Source organism: Elephas maximus, chromosome 16 (genome assembly GCF_024166365.1).
Source record: "Elephas maximus indicus isolate mEleMax1 chromosome 16, mEleMax1 primary haplotype, whole genome shotgun sequence".
NCBI classification, from domain to species: Eukaryota; Metazoa; Chordata; class Mammalia; order Proboscidea; family Elephantidae; genus Elephas; species Elephas maximus.
Window position 1 is genome coordinate 29029695 of NC_064834.1, and position 20567 is coordinate 29050261.

The 20567-nt window shown below is 38.4% G+C and overlaps 1 protein-coding gene across 1 annotated transcript in view; it reads right to left on the reverse strand.

Moving 5' to 3' along the window:
* Positions 1-12513, reverse strand: part of PHYHIPL (phytanoyl-CoA 2-hydroxylase interacting protein like) — a 58452-nt gene extending 45939 nt beyond the window's left edge. Inside the window, exon 1 of the mRNA XM_049855577.1 lies at positions 12129-12513. Within this exon, the coding sequence (XP_049711534.1) occupies positions 12129-12234 (106 nt within the window). The 5' untranslated portion in view covers positions 12235-12513. The remainder of the gene's footprint in view (positions 1-12128) is intronic.
* Between the last annotated feature and the right edge of the window lie 8054 nt (positions 12514-20567).

Consider the following 20567-nt stretch of genomic DNA (forward strand, 5'->3'; position numbering starts at 1 on the left):
GAGTAAGCTGTTGTCAAAAACTGAAATATTGGTACCATGTCTAAAAATGTAGAGACAAACACAAAATTATTCATTACATATACTGATTGATTCAAATATTGAGATTATATAAAATCTTTCCAATGTAACTGGAAAGAAAATATCCATTTGCTTTTGTACAATTTTTTCAGATAGATAAATTCAAGGACAATATACTACTCTGAAAGCAACACACAATGGAGAAGAAAATTTTAATGTCTATGTCAGTTTTTAACACACCATCAACTACATTTTTTGAAGTGTTGAGATAACTATATTGAAAGAAGTAGGTAAAATAATAAACCTCATAAGTGGTAGCTCTTGTAAAAGCTGTTACAATATTTCATCAATTTGTTAAGTACACATTAATAAGGATTAGATATTTATAAAATATTTCAAAACCATTTTAGATAATCACATGCAAACTATCAGTTACACTGAAGATTTTTCTGAGCTACTTGTAAACAGTAGAGAATATCAAGATTCATTTTTCATTCCAAACTTAGCTGGGTGTCCTGAAGCAAGAGGTATAAATATTTCAAAAGAAACAAGAAATATGTTTTTATTAATTAAAAACTCATTTTATAGATATCTTTCCAATATAAATAATTTGGGAAAACCAATTTGGTTATCTAGCTCATTAATAAGCTAAAAGAACTTGATCTGACAATACAGGGTCAAAATGTTATCAAGCCTTATGCAGACAAGTGTCAGTAATGAAAGTGATCCTTACAGTTAAGACTCATCATGCAATTAAAGTAAATTCAGCTGTTCTGAAATTTTAACAAAGATCAGAATGAAGGTGTCTTAGTTATCTAGTGTTGCTATAATAGAAATACCACAAGTGGATGGCTTTAACAAACAGATATTTATTCTCTCACAGTCTAGGAGGCTAGGAGGCCAAATTCAGGGTGCCAGCTCCAAGGGAAGGCATTTTTTTTCTGTCGGCTCCAGGGGAAGGTTCTTATCATCAATCTTTCCCTGGTCTAGGAGCTTCTCAGCACAGGGACCCTGGGTCCAAAGGACAGGCTCCACTCCTGGTGCTTCTTAGGGCACGAGGTTCCTCTCCTCTTTGCTAGATTTTCTCTTTAACCTCTTAAAATAGGTTGACTCAAGATACAATCTAATCCTGTAGATTGATCCTGCCTCATTAACATAACTGCTCTAATTCTGCCTCATTAACATCATAGAGGTTAAGATTTACAACACATAGGTAATTACATCAGATAACAAAACAGAGGACAAGCACACAATACTAGGAATCATGGCCTAGTCAAGTTGACACACATTTTTGGAGGACAAAATTCAATCTGTAACCTTCTACCCTTTGGTCCCCCTAAATTCATGTCCTTGTCACATGTAAAACACTTTCACCCCATCATATCATAACAGGCATAATACAGACATTTCCATTACAAATGGGAGAAACTAAAGGGACATAAGGAATAACAGACATCAAGCAAGTCAAAAACCCTGTAGAACAATTTACGTTATCTCTCAAGCCTTGAAAATAATCCTCTGTTTTCTCAAGCCATTCAGGCGATGGCCCTGCCCTCCACACTCTGGATGTTGGCCACACTCCCTGGATTCTGCATGGAGGCTCCTCAGCCTTAAACTTCAGCTCTGTTTTCCAGGCCCACTGTTCCCTTGACTTTTCGTGGCCCCATTCTCCCAGTCCATCTGAGTGGCAACCCCAACCCCAAGGCTCTGGCAGGCCCAGTTCTTCTGCCCCTTGGGCATGGCAGCCCTACCCCCTCAGCTTTGGGCAGCAGATCTGGCCCCATCTGCTGGCACTTGCAAGAAGCAGTCCCACACTCCAGAACCGAGTTGGTGAAGACCTGACTCTTTAAAACGTAGGAGGCTGTGGCCCCACCCTTTGAAACCCAGCAAGCCATGGTTCCATACTTTGAAACTACAGAGGTCCTGGTCATACCATTTGAGACCAAGGCAGCTCTGCTTCCTGTGCTCCTTGTTTCTTCACCTTCTGATTCCTGGTTCCTTGGCCCCTCAACCTCAGGCCATTTTGGTCCTTCGGGCCTCATGGGCCTACTTGGCCTTTGTCCTGCTTGGGCAAGCATTCCAAAGCTCTTTAGTTCTACTGAGTGCCTGGAGATACTCCACTCCACCAGAAAACTTCAGCTGGAAGGCACTCAACTCTCTCCCTCTGTGGGTTGGCAAGCCTAGCTCCGCTGATAAGTGTCTGGAGGAAACCCACTCTGCCGGCAAGCCTCCTGCCTGAAGACACTAAGCTCTCTTGCTATGTGGGTCAGCTCCCACCCTGTCTTGCACTAGTCTCCTGGCTCTGTCGCTAACATTTCTCTGGTGTTGCTTCCGGCCGTCTGCACCGTCTCCAGTGTTACAGCTTTCCTCACATCCTTCTGAGCCATCACCAGAATTGTCTTTGATGTCCATAATTCCACCAACAGTCTCTTCAAGCCAATCTATGCTTTTACTGTTAGGCACTTTAAAACTCTTCCAGCCTCTTCACAGTTTCAAAACTGCTTCCACATTTTAGGTATCTGTTAGAGCAGCAACCCACTCCTGGTACCAAATTCTGTTTTAGTTATCTAGTGCTACTATAACAGAAATACCACAAGTGGACTGTTTTGGCAAACAGGAATTTATTCTCTCACACTTTAGGAGGCTAGAAGTCTAAAATGAGGGTGCTGGCTCTAGAGGATGGCTTTCTCTCTCTGTTGGCTCTGGTGGAAGGTCCTTGTCATCAATCTTCCATTGGTCTAGGAGCTTCTCAGCACAGGAACCCTGGGCCCAGAGGACATGCTCCGCTCCTGGCACTTCTTTCTTGCTGGTATAAGGTCCCTCTCCTCTGTGCTAGATTCTTTCTTTTACATCTCAAAAGAGATTGAATCAAGATACAAGCTAATCCTGTAGACTGGGTCTTGCCTTATTAACATAAATGCCTCTAATCTGGCCTTGTCAAGGGAGTTAGGATTTAAAACACATAGGTAAATTACATTAGATAACAAAATGGAGGACAACCACACAATACTGGGAATCATCGCCTAACCAAGTTGACAAACATTTTGGGAGGGCACAGTTCAATCTATAACAGAAGGGATGTGAGATTTTTTTGAATGTTATGAATATCTCACAATGTTAGAAGATACACTATTTTCTCACAGAATAATGAATAAGTTATCTGAGGAATCAAGTCTATCACTACCCTTCAAATGGAATATTTCCTATATTAATTTATCAGTATCTTTCATGATTCTACTCTGAAAAAAAATTCTATTTCTTTTTCAGTTCTGGATAAATTTATTTGAACAGTATTCTGAAAAGGCAATATGAATTAAAAACTGTTACCCTATTTGCCACTACTTATTTTATAAACCAGAATTTCTTAGACACAATGCAATCAAAATTAAATAAAATAATGAAATAAACGGATTTTTTTTTTTTTAGGCTAATATAAAATAACAACTTCCAAACATAACTGCTAATTTTAATTTCTCAGAATATCCATTTACTGACTTTAAAATGTATATTAATAAAATGCTACTTTAACTTGGGAGAGTTCCAAAGAAAATATTTTTAAACAAAATTTCTTAACTGAATAGTAAATTTGAAACCTATTAAGAAGATAAAGGCCAAACTCTTAATCATGGCATAATCTAACCAGCCCTGACTAAACTTTCAGCTTAATTTCCCATCAGGCATACACTTCTTTGCTCCAGCAATACTACATGTTATGTATTCTCAGAACATACATGATTCTACGCCTTTATATATACAATCTCTGTACCAGAAATTCCCTTCTTGCACTTCCCCTAGCAAAATTTTATTCTATTTTTAACACCCAGAAAAATGTTGCCTCCTCTGGAAGCCATCTGAGGACTCCAGACAGAATTCACCACTTTTTTCTATACTCTACAGTATTTATCACGTAGCATTATATTTATCTATTTAAATATTTTGTCTCCCTGATTGGACTGTGAATCCTCTGAATGCAGGATCCAAGTTACATTCATTCGTGGATCCTCCCATCCTCCCTCCCACCTTGTTCTTAATACAAACTCTACAATTGGAATGCATATATAAATAAATAGGAAAAATACTAGGCAAGTAAGAGAGCAAAAAGAAACAAAGCGAGAATCTGAACCAGTTAAAAGTCTAGTACCTATAAATATTAAACAAGAATAGAATGGCACTGTCCTCTAGCCAGTGCTACTCAAAGTGTGGTCCATCCACAAGCAATGGACTGAAAAATATTTGTTACCAGTCTGTGATGAGCTAAATCTAAAAACTGGCATTAAGCATTTAGAAACTTTTACAGGAATGTAACTATGACAGTTGATTTTAATGATTAAAAAAATGGCTTGTATTTTGTATTTAATTTTTCTAGTAATTCATTTTTACTATATTTTATAAAGTATCAATCAGTGACAGATTGGAAATTAAAATTTAAAAACTGGTCCTTTACTACAGATAGCTTGAGAAGCACTGCATTAGACTATGGAAGATAAGATGAATAAAACCTTGACTATTTTTCAAGAAGACTTTTACTTAAAAGGAGGGATATCCTCTACATATAAATTTTATAATATGTATAAATATCGGGAGCCCTGGTGGTGCAGTGGTTAAAGCGACTAACTGCTAACTGTGGAGAAACATGTGGCAGCCTGCTTCTATAGAAATTTACAGCCTTGGAAACCTTATGGGGTCGCTATGAGTCGGAATCGACAGCAACGGGTTTGGTTTTGGCTTTGATATGAATATAATATACATATTTCTGAAAGTTCACATCATCATTTCTGACACTTAAAAACACAGCTATTAATAGAACTGAAAGTGTATTGGGAAATAATGGTGGAAAACTAGCATTTTTTTCTAAATTTATTTATATGGAGACCAGATTCCAAGTTAAAGCTAGGGCTTGTTTCTCTCGCTGCCTATCTAACACAATGACACAGAGAGCCACCCATCTTTGACTGCCTCCACACACAGCTGGCCTACTGCCTGCTTTCCACAGCTCCACCTGATCTGCATAATCTCAAAACCTGACAATACATAAAAGCAAACCAAACATACAACTTTTTTTTTCAGAAGCTCTTCTCTCAATACTTTTACTCTTATCAAGAGACATAAACTTATTTTCTCCATTAGGGGTTTGGCAAACTCTTTCTGTAAAGGTCCAAATAATATTTTAGACTTTTTGGGCTATGGGGTCTGTCACAGCCACCCAACTCTACTATTGTAGCAACAAAGCAGCCATAAAAAATACATAGGCAAAATACAAACAAAAGGGCGTGACAGTGTTCCAATTAAACTTTACTTACAAAAACCAGCAGCAGGCCTGGGGATTTGGCCCAAGAGCAGTAATTTGCTGACCCTTGCACTACATATAACTAAAAAATGCAGTCACTAAGAGCCTATCACATAGTAAATGCTCAAGAGTTGATTCTTGTTTGCAGTTATAATTAGGTTTAAAAATGTTAAAGACTGAGATTTGCCAACATTCAGGCTAAAGGAAGATGTACTATTTTTCAAGAAAAAACAAATATTATATTGAAAAGAAGATTACATCGAATAATCTTTTTTCCTTGTCTTTAATAGTGAACATCTAGGGAAGCTATAAGCCTTTCTGACTATTATTAGAAAGCAACACTTCCCCACAGGAATAGAAAACAAAAGACAGATTTATTTACACCAGTCGCCACAACTGCTACAACAAATAGCATATATTCAAAAATCCCTACAGAGCAGCCCCTTTTTAAATGAACCATAAAATTGGCCCAAATAGTCAAAACATCATAAGCAAATTTAACTACAATGCAGAGTATGATAGTCTTCATTCAACTCACATCTACTGAGCACCTACACAATGCAGAGCTCCTGTTTATATTTTTTAACAAACCTGGATTGTAGATTTATTTAATCTTTCAGGTTCAAAGGCAGCCTTTCCCAGGATGCGATCACTCTCTTCCTTCAAAGGATACGATACAAAACTCATTAGGTCACGCTAAAACTGAAGTCAAATCCTAACCTTCCATGTCCACCTAAGTTCACTTCCCTAGTGGCATATAGGCTTCTATGAACAATTCTTCTCTCCATTCTAAACTCTTATTCTAGAATACAAAAAAAATGCTGAATATTTGTTATGATTATGTTGCTAAGGAATCTCTTAATGCTAGATTCCAAATGTCCTAACATAATTCAAATCTTTTCACTTTATATTCAGCCCCTCTAAAAAAAGAGTATCCTAAGACTCCCATGCTTTTAGGCAGATAACTCAAAAACCTCTACTTCACAATGCTAAGTATCAAGTGCTAGTTTTTATATAGTAACGATTCTCAAATTATTATTGTTGGACGTCTTTGAGGAGGGGAAATCAAAAAAGGAAGAGTTTAAAAAGAATATAAGTGGGTTCTTTTTGGGGGATTCAAGCTGAAACACTAATGTGAAACCACTATATAATATGGTTCTAGCGATATATCTGTGGGATAGGATATACCTGGATGTCCACTGATATCTAAAATCTGAGATGTGAAAATTTAACATCATCATGCTTTCTAAACAGTATTTCCTTTTTCCATTTTTTTATTTCATTTCTGTCAATGATTTTTGTGAGTTCTCAGGTTTAAAATCCTGAAGTTACACCTGATCATTTTATGTTTGCTTGAAAATTCAATCAATCACAAATTCTTGATTTCTTTTATACCACTGCCACCATCTATTCTTATATATACAAAACATGCTGATGCTTCCTACCTATTTTTCCTGCCTAACCTCTCCAACTCTTCTATGCATACCTGCTAGAAAGAAGTCTTCCCCAAATACTACTTTTTTCTCAAGTATGTATGTAAAAAATACAGCCTGCTCAATACATCACTGTTTAACTACTGACTAGTAATAATAAAATATTTTAAATAGTTAAAGAATAAGGCAAATCCTGCAAAACTTAAATTATATATCTGGGTAAGGATAGAGAAGGAGACCCAGAAACTAGAAATACTAAGCTTGCTGCAATAAGTAATGATGGATGGGTAACTGCTGCTAATTCTGAGGCCCAGAATAAAATATAAAATTTATCAGGAAACTATACTCACATAAATTCGAGGTAAAAAGCAAGACTGGTCCTAAACGAGGGAGAGATATCAGTGGAGATAAAACCAAGTGACTTGAAAATTGCCTAACTAGCGTCCTGTATGGGGTGAATTTTTGACCTACCTTACCTAGGCAACAAAGTCATTCTACCACTGGAGGGAGTCTGGCCATACATCCTTTGATGTGACTTTTACTCTAATAACTTCCTGGTCTTCCCTGGGAAAGAATTAGAACCCCTACCAAGAATAAGAATTGGTTTAACATGATCTAATGGTTTTCAAGCTTTTTGTTTTAATTTTGATTTAATTTTTGTTTTGTTTCATTCCCACTAATGGAAATTTACAGCATCTTTTTTATAGTCATAAAAAAATAAAAAACTGCATAGCTGGGTCAAATAAATGAATTTAGAGATCACATGTGCTAGTACAGATCTAGCCTCAGAGAAAAATCATAAAAATTGTAAAGTGAGAACAGAGGAGGGCCCTGATGAAAATAACAACCCAAAGCATGTATCAAGGTCACAAGGCACATGAACAGCAGGAAACAGTAGGTTTGAGCTAGAAGCTGAAAACAGCTTTTAGGATTAAGGCTGACAAGAGTATTACTGATGGGATGGTAAAATAGAGGCAAGGGATAAGAGTACTATAACTGGTTTAAAAAGTTACTGTCCTTTTAAAGATCAGCATTTACCATTTCCATTAACTACTCATGAAATATATGAAAGTTTCATAAGAAGGATTTTCTAGCTAAACAACATGCAATTAAAAGAAATTATGAAAATGATGAAGATCTAAACATTGGGAGAAAAATTAGTAGGTCAACCCAAGAAGGTATGTCATATAATAGTTATTATTACTATCCATTTTGGGTCAAGAACTGTGATAAATGTTATATAAGTAACACGTCATTTAATCATTTCAACAATCCTGTAGATAAGCATTATGATACCCATTTTATATGAGGAAAGATTAAATAATTTGTCTAAAATTCCACATCTATCAGAGTCAATATTTCAAAGGTCTGTCTGATTCTAAAATGGTATTATCACTATGCTATATTTTTTTATATTGCAGTCCAATTATTATAAGTAATTTATATATACATATATTTTAAATAAAGACTATTAAAGGTAACAGTTATAGGTGCTCCTTCTAGACGTCTGCTTCAGAAAAATGTCACTAAGAATGATCTAATAGAGCACTGTGCTGATAAACATTTTTGCATTACTTTGGTTCCATAGTTAAAATCTGTTTAATTCACGTGGCAATAAACATAAACAAGGAAGCCAAAACTGAGTTATAATTTCAAAAGATATGATAAAGTCCAAATTCAAAGTAATCTATTCTTTCAAATAAGTAAAAGAGAGAAGCCCCCCACAATTTTTTTCTTCTCCTCCACAGAACTATTGTTAGAGACAAAGACAAGGAAATCTGTTAGCGTCTGACCACGTAATTCTTTTAAAATGTGTTCCCTTGCTGACTAGCATCATAAACTCCATAAAGTGTTCTAGGCAGTCATAAAATGTTCTAAACCCACTGCCATTGAGTCGATTCCAATCATAGAAATAATACTTGTAAAGTTAGGAAGTCTTGGAGGTGGGTTTAAGTGCTATACAACAAATTCATTTTGTATTTATTTTCTTATGTTTTATGATAGCAAGGGCACAGGGAGTTGGATCCCTGCAAGGCAACCTATACAAAACTTTCCTTTTTAGAAAGAAAGAAGGCAGCAAATATGTGCATGTATGATAAAAATATGAAGAGAGTCAGGAATAATGTAGAATTCTAGGGATAGAGAGAGGCTGTTTTATTTGGTCACAGGTCAGTAAAGGTCTAAAGTCGCCACAGGAAGAAACAAACTGGAAATGGGTTCCCATATGATCAATGCTTCCAGATGAGAAATTGATGCTATTTTCCTTCATCTTTTTTTTAAAAAATGCCACAATTAAAGTACGTCATGTATGCAACTTTAGTATACTTCAGCATTGTAGATAAAGAGAAACACTCTTCTATTTACAATAGGGATTATAGAAGCCACTAGATCCACAGCACATCTGCAGAAGATTTCCTAATATAAGTCTATCCAGAATCCTCATTTTGAAAAACAAGCAACATCCAGGCAATGACCTTGTACCAGCAACTAAAGCCTAGGGAAGACTATATCCGTGAAGTCCTGTGTATGTGTGTGTGTGTGTGTGTGTGTGTGTGTGTGTACAAAATAACCCCCCTGCTTAATTAAACCCAATTATATGGCCACTTGGACTCTATCCCACATTTTTTCAGAGACTATTAAATACTCTGAGAAACTATGAGAAAAAGAAACATTGTGAATTGTTGCTACTAATGTTAACAGATGAATTTACAGTAAAATAGACAAGTAACAAACAAAAACATAAAGACAAGCCAAGAAAACATAAGACAGACATGCAGTTATGTTCACAGGAGCTATAACTCTTAGTTAATGCAATACACAAAACATAAAATATGAGTGGAGAGGGTAAAAGGAAATGTATATTTAACAATTAATTCTATTATACATTTCCCCTGTTCTACTTCTTTATTTTACTTCCAAAGAATTAATGTTTCTCTCCTTATTTTTATCAACAACAAATAGTAGAGTAAAAGAAGTGAGAAAAGTAAAGAGCTGGCATCACAAATGTATTTATATGTTCATAAAATTATTAAACTACAGGTCCTATTAGGTATATGTTCTTCTGCCACATCCTTATCTTTCTATGCTATATATTTACAGAAGTAAATAATGGGACATGAGAGGAAAGAAAGTGAAAGGAAGAGAAAGGAAAGTAGTAAATACACAATTACCTAAATAAGGTCTGATTGACATGTTTAACGCAACACCTTATAATTGTTCTGTAAAAAGATCCCCCTAAATTATCCCTATGAAGCTGACTTAATATTTTTGGAAATGACATGTGAAGCAGAATCATAAATAAAAGTTAAATCTTTAACAACCTCTCTACATAAGCTATTTCCAAATTTTTATGCATCTTCTAATAGAAGAATTAGCTCTTTGTAATTGTTGGCATGAGCTATCTTACAAAATGAAATCCTATTTAATTAATCTGTGTTGAATCCATTAGAAGTCTACAATAAGTAGCAATTTTCAAACATACTGCTCAGTATCAGCACCCCCTACCAAAAATTAGATGTTACATAATTAGCTCATTTTGCAAGATTCATAATGTGAATAGAAACGGCTAAACAATATTACCAGAATAAAAGAGCTACTATTCTAGGGGAAGAGACCGGAGTAAATGCAGAAGTAATTTTTGCACTCTGCATTATTAGTCCCGTAAAGTTTAAATAATGATAAAAAAAAAACCCTGCTTTCCTTACTATTCTTTGAAAAGTGTGACAAATGAAATTTTAAATATTGACAGTACTGGATTATGAGGGGCCACAAAGAATGGTCTATTTCCAATTACCACTGGAATGAGCTTTTGATGAATCACTGAAGTAAATGAAAATGAAATCTCTCTTTCCTAGGTTCTTAGTTTTCTCTCAAACCAACTTAAAATCAAAATCTGTTTACAATTTACAATGATAACATTAGGAAAATAAATTTCATAAAAGCATAAACTAAAACCCAATGACTTCCTATTTTTATATTAAAAATAATCTTTATGTATCTTTATATAATGAAATACAAAAATGATGAATTTTTTAGAAGCCATAAATATATGCACCTACAACTATGATGTCCAGAACAGGGTAAAGATAAAGGAAATATACAGATCCTTTGCAGAAGTATTTATTTATTCTGTTCCAGAAATTATTTAAAGTGGCTTTGGTTTCAAAGAGTAATCATTTTGTTTCCTAAATTTATTAATAAACCGGAATTCAGTGCTCAGCTGCCTAAAAGTAGTGAATAGCAACACCAAGTTACTACCGTTGAAATGACTTTAGCAAGAAGACCGCTGCTCTCTACTTGGATTACACACTGATAAATTTTACAATACCATTGTGAAGACATTAGTATCGCTACATAACTGGAGCTAAAAATTGTTTAAAATCATCCTCTCTATATGCAGTTAAACGTTAATTTCATTTATAACCAAAAGTGTTCAGGGTCCTTCCTCTTGACAACGTGTGAACTGTTTCTCCTTTGACAGATGTACAATTTTACAATCATTTGGCCAACCAATTACTAAATCAGATGACTTCTTTACAAATGAAGTTTTATTCCATATTTTTGAAACAGCATCGACTCTCCAACTATTGCAACTAACACAGAAGCACTGTAACTACCCACACTGCACACAGTACTAGCTTATCTCTTTAATGCTCGATCAATTTCCTTCATAGGAGACAACCAACTTTAACAATAGAATAAACGATTTAACATCACCACACAATGGCGAGTACTCGCCACATATTTTGAATCATAGCTGATGTATTAGTCCAATTCCCTTACAGATTTTTGACAGTTTCTGAATCACAGCCTAGAACCACGAAGCTTGTGTCTGTCCGTGGTGCTGAAACACACTCTTTCTGCCCCTTCACTGAAAAACTGTCATCCCAATCTCACTTTGAGGGGATTAAAAGACTTCTCCATGCGAGGAGTCTGAAGATGAGAGGTTTAAAAAGGAACCGATAAGTTTCTTGGCAGAGGATGCCAACTAGTGTGTGCGCCGGGGTGGGGGGTGGGGGTGCGCTGGAAGCATCCAGGCATCCAGAGGGCATCTTCCCGTCAGTGCGGGGACACCCAGGAAATCGGGACTGCGGCAAAGATCGGAAACGCCTCGTACCGGGTAGGAGCCGGGCGGGAAGCGGCGCCCTCGGCCTGGCGGGCGGCGAGGGCACGGCGCCCGGGGACGGCGGAGACTTTCGGCGCCGACGCGCGAGCCCCGGGGACCTTCTGTTTCTGGGGTCTGAGGGCAGGGCAGGGGGCCGAGGGGAGCCGGCACCTGCACTTATTTGCACGGGGCGGGAGGGGGGGACAACAAAAGACCCCGCCGCCCCGGAGGGCAGCGTTGGCTGCGCGGGCTCGGCCCCTCGCCTCAGCGTCCCGGCCTCTCTTACCGTCCCGGTCGCACAGCTGAATGGCCTCCAGGCTGAGGTTTTTGATCACCTCCTCACAGGGGCTGCTGGGGCTGCTGAGGGCACGATCCAGACGCGGCACCTCCATTTTTCCAACCCCTTTTTCTCAAGCCCTCCTGCTTCGTATCCAGGCTCTTTCGGCGGACCGGGTGGGAGAGAAGGGCAGGAAAGGAATGGGGCAGTGGCGGAAGGAGGGGACGAGGCCGGGGACACGGCGCTGAGGTGCCTAGGCTGAGCCGCTGGGCTGGGTACCGCGGCCGAGACGACGGCCGTGACGGGAGCTCGGGGGAGTGTGCGGCTCTGAGAGACCGAGCGAGACCCGGCGCGAGGGCGGGAGGCGCGCGCTCCCGGCGGGGAGGGGACGCGGCGCGCGCACGCGCGGGAGGACGCGCCCACCTGCCGGCGCGCGGCTCCCGCCCCTCCCCCGTCGCCACTCCCGACCGTGCGCACGCGCCCCTGGCTGCCCTCGCGCCGCTGCCTTCGCAACCCCGCGCGCGAGGTGTCGCTCGGCGGGCCTTCGGGGCAGCTCTTCGCCTGCGCGCTCGCCTCGCTTCGCTCTTGTGATGGCGGTTTGGGTTTTTAGCCCTCTTCGTAGTGTCAGACCGAGTCCAAGTTGGCAGTGTGGTGTCTGCATGGCGAGGCGAGGGTAGCAGTTCCCTTGTTTCTCAAGGATTGGAAAAATAAGAGCTCAGACCCTTTATATATTGGGGTGTTGGAGCCGGCGGGCTTCTTCCTTAAAAAAAAAAATCCCTGGCTACTCGCTGCTGGTACCCTGGTTGCTCAGCCGGACAATCCTCACAGAAATGAAGCGGATTATCTAAGAACTCGAGGAGTTTAAGGATAGGATTTTGGCCACCAACCACTAAAACCAAATCCGTGCCGTCAAGTCGATTCCGAGTAGAACTGCTGCATAGGGTTTCCAAGAAGCGGCTCGTGGATTCGAACTGCTGACCTTCTGGTTAGCAGCCAAGCTCTTAACCACTGACCCACCGGGGCTTTGCTGGAAGGCGGCAAACATGGGAATTCAGAACTGCCAAAAAGACGAGGGGATGAGACGATGCCAGTCTGCGTGCTGGGAAGGCAGCAGGCAGGCATGCTTCAAGCTGACAGCCACTCATCAGACAGGCTTGGAAGTCTAGATTAATTCACTCAACAAATACGTATTGAACGCTCACTCCGTCCCAGGCACTGTTCTGAGTGCTGATGACGAGGGCGGGGAGGAGAGAAATAGCCCCTGTCCTCATGGGTATGGAAGGAACCTTTGCTACAACGGGAAATAAAGGTTGACCTGTTACCCTAAAACCTGTATATCAGTTGCTTTTAATAGCATCTAAGATTCTACAGTGCACTTAATGGGCAGCAAACGTTCTCATAGAGATAAGTCACAGCCTATTGACTTCTGTTCCCATTTGCTTCATTGGACTAGTTTTTAGTTTTGCTGCTAGCTTAGTCTCAAACATAGCACACCAAAAAACAAAATACCAAACCGGTTGCCCTGGAGTCATTCCGACTCATGGAGACCTGTGTGTAACTTTGGGGCTGTAATCTTTAGGAAAGCAGATCACCAGACCTTTGTTTCAGGTGGCTGGGTGGGTTCAAACTGCCAACCTTTAGGTTAGTAGTCCAGTATTTGGGCCACTCAGGGACCTTAAAAATAGCACACCTTGCCCTTTCTTTTAGTGTGTATATTTGGAATCAATTTAAGTTCCTTTTTAATTGATTTTCCAATTTCAAACATGAATGTTAACCAATAAAACAATTTACATATAGTTTGCTACATGCTACCCTTTCCAGTCACAGCCATTTAGCCATTAACATGACTAAATTTAGTTAATTGAAGCCTAATGAAACGTAAGGACCAGTTTAAGGTAAAATAAGCCTGCGAGAAAACTTGGCATAACTGAAAGTTGATAAAAAATCTGGAGAAGATAATTGGGTATCTTAAAGCGAAACATCCTTATTACAAATGCAGGTATTAATTAAGTTGGATCTTCTCTTGTAGTTTGATAGAACTCTCGTGTCAAGGTAGGGTTGTCCCAAAGGAGAAGGTAAATTATCACCTATCAAGAGATATGACAAGAAGGCACTTATTGGTGAATTTCCTGTGTTCTAAAGCCTGGCTCTGTAGGATTAGAGATTTATATTGTCAGTCAGACAGTGGGTTTGTCTTTCAGTGTAGTCTCAAATTCGCAAATCTCAAAGAGGAAATGTGTAAACTTGAATACCATTTTATTGACTTACAAATGAGAAATAAAACTCAATCATATACTTAAAACTATAACTGATGTAAATATTTATTATACACCTACTATATCCAGATCAAAATGCTATGTGTTGAAAATCTATCAGGGAAAAGAGACATTCAAAAAGTAAACTTATGACGAATGTGAAGGAAGAATGGGAACTTGTGGAAGCACACACAAGGGTCCTCACCTAGTCTGATTAGTCTGGGAAAGTCTCTAAAATGATTTTACCTTAAAGGAATGGGGAATTATTGAAGGATTTTAAATAGGGAACTCATCACCAAGGCCATATTTTCTATCCTTTTTTTTTTTCCAGCTTTCTCATTCCAATTACCAGTAATTATCAATGAATCTCGATTGCATGTTTGATCAATTTCAGACTGCAGAAGTTGGTAAATATCTTCAATTTCTTCATCTTTAGCATCAGTGATTGGTGCATATATTTGAATAATAGTCATATTAACTGGTCTTCCTGGTAGGCATATGGATATTATCCTATCGCTGACAGTGCTGTACTTCAGGATATATCTTGAAATGTTCTTCAAATGATAGAATTTTGCAAGATCAATGATCTATTCATTGGAAATACCTTTTTTTTTTCTCCCCCCAACAACAAATGGAGACTATTCACAAAGATCTTGCTGGATGGGATACGCAGGAATTAAATAGACTATATCTGTGGAAAGAGATGATGGAAAAGCTCAATCTCATCAGTCAAAACAAGGCCAGGAGCCAACTGTGGAACAGACCATCAAGTGCTCAATATGCAAGTTCAAGTTGCAGCTGAAGAAAATTAAATCCACGAGAGCCAAAGTATGATCTTGAGTATTTTTTTACCTCACCTGAATTTAGAGACAATCTCAAGAATAAATTTGAAGCATTGAACACTAATGAAGGAAGACCAGACAAGTTGTGTGATGGTATCAAGACATCATATATGAAGAAAGCAAGAGGTGGTTAAAAAGACAAGAAAGAAAGAAAAGGCCCAAATGGATGTCGAAAGAGACTGAAACTTGCTCTTTAATGTAGAGTAACTAAAGCGAATAGAAGATGGAAGGAATGATGAAATAAAAGAGCTGAGCAGAAGATTTCAGAGGGCAACTCAAAAGACAAAGTCAAGTATTAAAATGAGATGTGCAAAGACATGGAGTTAGAAAACAAAAAGGGAAGGACACACTCAGCATTTCTCAAGCTGAAAGAACTGAAGAAAAATTCAAGCCTCGAGTTGCAATACTGAAGGATTCTACGGGCAAAATATTGAATGGCACAGAAAGCATGAAAAAGCAGATGGAAGGAATACACAGAGTCACTGTACCAAGAAGAATTGGTTGACATTCAACAATCTCAGGAGCTAGCATATGATTAAGAACTGATGATACTGAAGGAAGAAGTCCAAGTTGCACTGAAGGCATTGGCTAAAAATAAGGCTCCAGGAATTGCTGGAATACCAATTGAGATATTTTAACAAATGGATGCAGTTCTGGAAGTGCTCCCTCATCTATGCTAAGAAATGTGGAAGACAGCTACCTGGCCAACAGAGTGGAAGAGATTCATGTTCAAGCCTATTCCAAAGAAAAGTGATCCAATAGAAAGGGGAGATTACGAAACAACATCATTAATATCACACACAAGTAAAATTTTGCTGAAGATAAATCCAAAACAGTAGTAGCAGTACATCAACAGGGAATTGCCAGACATTCAACCCGGATTCGGAAGAGAACATGGAATGAGGGCTATTGTTGCTGATGTCAGATAGATCTTGGCTGAAAGCACAGAATACCAGAAAGATGTTTAGCAGTGTTTTATTGACTTTAAAAGGCATTCGACTGTATAATCATGACAAATTATGGATAACATTGTGAAGAATGGGAAATCCAGAATGCTTCATTATGCTTATGCAGAACCTGTGTAAAGACCAAGAGACAGTCATTAGAACAGAACAAGGACATAATCTGTGGTTTAAAATCAGGAAAGTTGTGTGTTGGGGTTGTACCCTTTCATCATACTTATTCAATCTGTATGCTGAGCAAATTATCCAAGAAGCTAGACTATATGAAGAAGAACATGGCATCAGGTTTGGAGGAAGACTGATTAATGACCTGCAATATTCAGATGACACTACCTTGTCTGCTGAAAGTGAAGAGGACTTGAAGCACTTACTGATGAAGTTCAAAGACTACAGCCTTCAGTATGGATTATATTTCAACATAAAGAAAACAAAAATCTTCACAACTGGACCAATAAGCAATATCATGATAAATGGAAAAAATACTGAAGTTGTCAAGGATTTATTTCACGTGGATCCACAATCGATGCCCATGGAAGCAGCAGTCAAGAAATCAAATCTGTTGCATTGGGCAAATCTGTCGCAAATGACCTCTTTAAAATGTTAAAAAGCAAATGTGTCACTTTGAGGACTAAGGTGTGCCTGACTCAAGCCATGGTATTTTCGGTCATCTCATACGCATGTGAAAGCTGGACAATGAATAAAGACCAAAGAAGACTTGATACACTATATGTTGTTGGCAAAGAATATTGATTATACCATGGACTGCCAGAAAAACAAACAAATCTGTTTTGGAAGAAGTACAGTCAGAACGCTCCTCAGAAGCGAGGATGGTGAGACTTTGTCTCACATACTTTGGACATGTTATCAGCAAGGATCTGTCCCTGGAGAAGGACATCATGCTTGGTAAAGTAGAGAGTCAGCAAAAAAGAGGAAGACCCTGAATGAGATGGATTGACACAGTGGCTGCAACAATGGGCTCAAGTGTAACAACTATTGTGAGGATGGCACAGGACTGGGCAGTGTTTCATTCTGTTGTACTTACAGGTTCGCTGTGAGTTGGAATCCACTGGACGGCACCTAACAACAAGTGGAGAATTAACATGATCAGATTTGTAGGGCAGGGATGTATTTGCATAATGGAAAGAGGGGATAATGTTTTGAAGATTAAGGTGACTTTCTGGCTATAAATCTAAGGCACTCTCTGCTGAGGGTTTGAATCATTACATAAGAAATACAGAGAAAGAGTTAATATTCAACTTTTGACATTAAATATAGGAATTTTTTTTGCGAATTGTTAGACTCCAAACAAGCATCACCAAGAGATGAAATATTAATTTGTTTCTCATTTAATATATCAAGACTAGGCATGCTGGAGCAAATGTGAGTTTCTTCCATAGTTGAAGAGCAGATAACCCCGTCGGCTTAGGTCTGATATTGATATAAGGAAGATGGTAGTGATGAGACAGGTAAAGTAGAAGAAAATCCTATTCTTTGCCTCATCCAGTTATGGAGAAGAGGTAGAAGGGCTGCAGAAGGGCAGGCAACAGCATTTTTACTCACTCCTACCTTGAGAATGTTAGGTGAGGGATTGTGACTTTAGAACTCCAGATAGATATGGAAAAACTCTAGAGCAAAGGAATTTATGCCTCAGTTTTCTGGTGTATGGGATGATATGGTACCATCTTGAAGGGTGACTACATTCAAATAATCTTGAACAGGGCATCACAGTTAACCAGAGGGAGAGCAGGAGTTTACTTCCCATACCTTCCAAAAGCTCCTGTGTACTCAGAAGGTAGCTGAGTTGAGAACCAGTGGATGTGCTATGAAGCCTGATGTTAAAAAGCAAAGTGGTCCCCTAGAAAAGACTGTGGGGTGGGCTTTGTAGATCTGGGGTGTCTAGAATGCCAAAGATATGAGACCTAGTAAAAGAAGGCTACTAGGCCCTGACCAAGCCTAAAGAAATACTGATCAGGTTTTCTTTTAGCCACAAACTTCAAGTGCAAGACCATAAACAACTAGACATATAAAGGATGTCACCATAGAAGCCAAAGGAGGCATAAGACTCCATTCAATCTAAATACCCTTTGTCTCAGTGCCTCAAGGTAATAGAACCTCCCCTTCCCTGATATTCTCTAATACCATCTAAAATAGTATTTAGAGAAAAACATAGAACTCTGAGAGACAGGATCTTACCTAAAGAAACTGAACTTTACCTAAAGCAACTTCTTTAAATACTGATTGAACCCAGGTTCCTGAATTAGATTGTAAACATTGCTTCTCCTCTCTCATTCCTCAGTGAATGAGATTTCATGAAGACAACCAAAACAGTTTTAAATAAAATGAAAGTTCTACCTTTTCTTTTCATACCTAAGTTTCAAAGTAAGTAATTGCGAACGCCATACACTTACAAACTTAATCATTAGCTTGAGGTGTCCACTATTACAGTCAAAATCCTACCAATCATTCAGGTCCCAACTCAATGGTACATTCTCTATAAAGATGATTCCTTCTGCCAAAAAAAAAAAAAAAAAATCATTTTATTTCCATGGGTCTTTATTTGTAGTACTCTTACAGACATAATCACATTTATGAGGTAAGTGTATGTGAAAAATTAGAATCAGATTTGAAAAGGATTTTAAATATATCCTATTTCAATCCTTTATCCAATGTTAAATCCCTTGACAAGAGTTGTTTATCTTCTAATAAATAGTAAACTAAAATTCTCATGAAGTAATGCAAAGCCTTCCCCTTCCTGAGCCAAAATATGTCTCCCTGTAAGGTCAATACAAAGGTCCTCATTTTCCCATCTGTTGGTCATGCACAATAATTATAATTCCTCTTCCTCCTGGTACCCATATATATTCAAGGGAAAATACAGTGGGCTCTCACTATCTTTGTTCTATATGCCAGACATCTTTCAACGCAGCCCAGGAGCACGTTAGCTTTCCTAAGTGGTATCACTCTGCTCACACGTGCTGAGCTTGCAAGAACATAAAAACTATACTTCTTTCCCTAACGTTTCTTATTTCCCCTGTGATGTTGTAAATTTTAAGCCCATATTTTAGTATTTGCAGAGAGAAGATAGTACAATTTGCTGAATTATTTGATTGAGCTTCAGTACGTTGAACACATTTAATTATATTTCTGCAACTTGCCTAAGATTGTATAGAAGCCAAAGAAAAAGAGGTTACAAAGTCCTTTTGGTATACTTGTAAGTGCTGAGGTATCAGAGGTCATCCTTACATGATCCACGGCCCCAGCACAATCCTGGTTTTTATGGCTAGGCAGAGGGCAAAGAGTAAGAACCAAAACCATAAGCAGAAACAAACTCCACAAAACGTACAATAAATGAAGGAGTATTTTTCCTTTCTTCCCATAACACTATCATAACTTTTACCATAATTTGTCACACACCTCTGCCACTCTGATTCTTACTTGCAAGTGTCAACTTTGGGATTTGGTAAGATTCTCATATCACCAAATGTAAAGGCTTTTTATCATCTTCATCCTCTTTGATATTCCTACAGTTTATTTCTGCTGAACTTCTGTAACCTTGAACTCTCCTAGATCTCTTCCTACATGCGTGTTTAGTGCTCATCTATTCAGCTCCTATGCTGCCCTCTTGAATGTAGGTGTTCTTTAAAGTTCAGCCTCTAACATTATCTTCTTCACTGTTTAAAGCTATTTCCTTTGAGAATTAATGCAGTACCATCAATTCTCATCTCTTCTTAATGTTTTAATTCTCACCTTTAACGTCAAATTCCTACCTCACAATCCTAAGCAAAAGCCATTGCCTTATTTCCAGCTGTCTAATGAACATTTGTATTTACATTTCCATAATGATTTCTAATTACCCTATTTCTCCTCAAAGCTGATAACCTTTTCTAGCTTCCCCTATCATAATCACTGACAGCAGTATTCTCTTAATCACCCAGTATTACCCCCAATTTCTGATTTTCTCTTCTCCTCATTAAATCAAACCATCATGAAAACAATTGAAATTTTGCAGCATTTGAGTGTGTGACTTATTCTGAATTAGTAGTACTATCACCTACATTTAGGCCCTTTTTTTCATACGACCAGATTATTGAAATTGCTACCTATATAGTCTTCTTCCCTTCTTTAACTTCTGCTGCTACTAAAATCAACCCCTAAAATACTTTGCTAACCAAAATTTGCTCAATAAATTACAAATGGCTACCTATTTTTGTTTTGTAGCTTAAGGGAAGTTAACAGAAGATTTTAAGGCAGGTTTGTGACAAATGTGAAGCAGTGTTCTAAGAATATTAATCTCTCAGTATTTTGTAGGATGACTGGATTGGAGGAGGCAGGAGTTTAGGGGATTGTTTATAGTCCAGGCAAGAAATTAATCCAGTTCACACCAAAGGG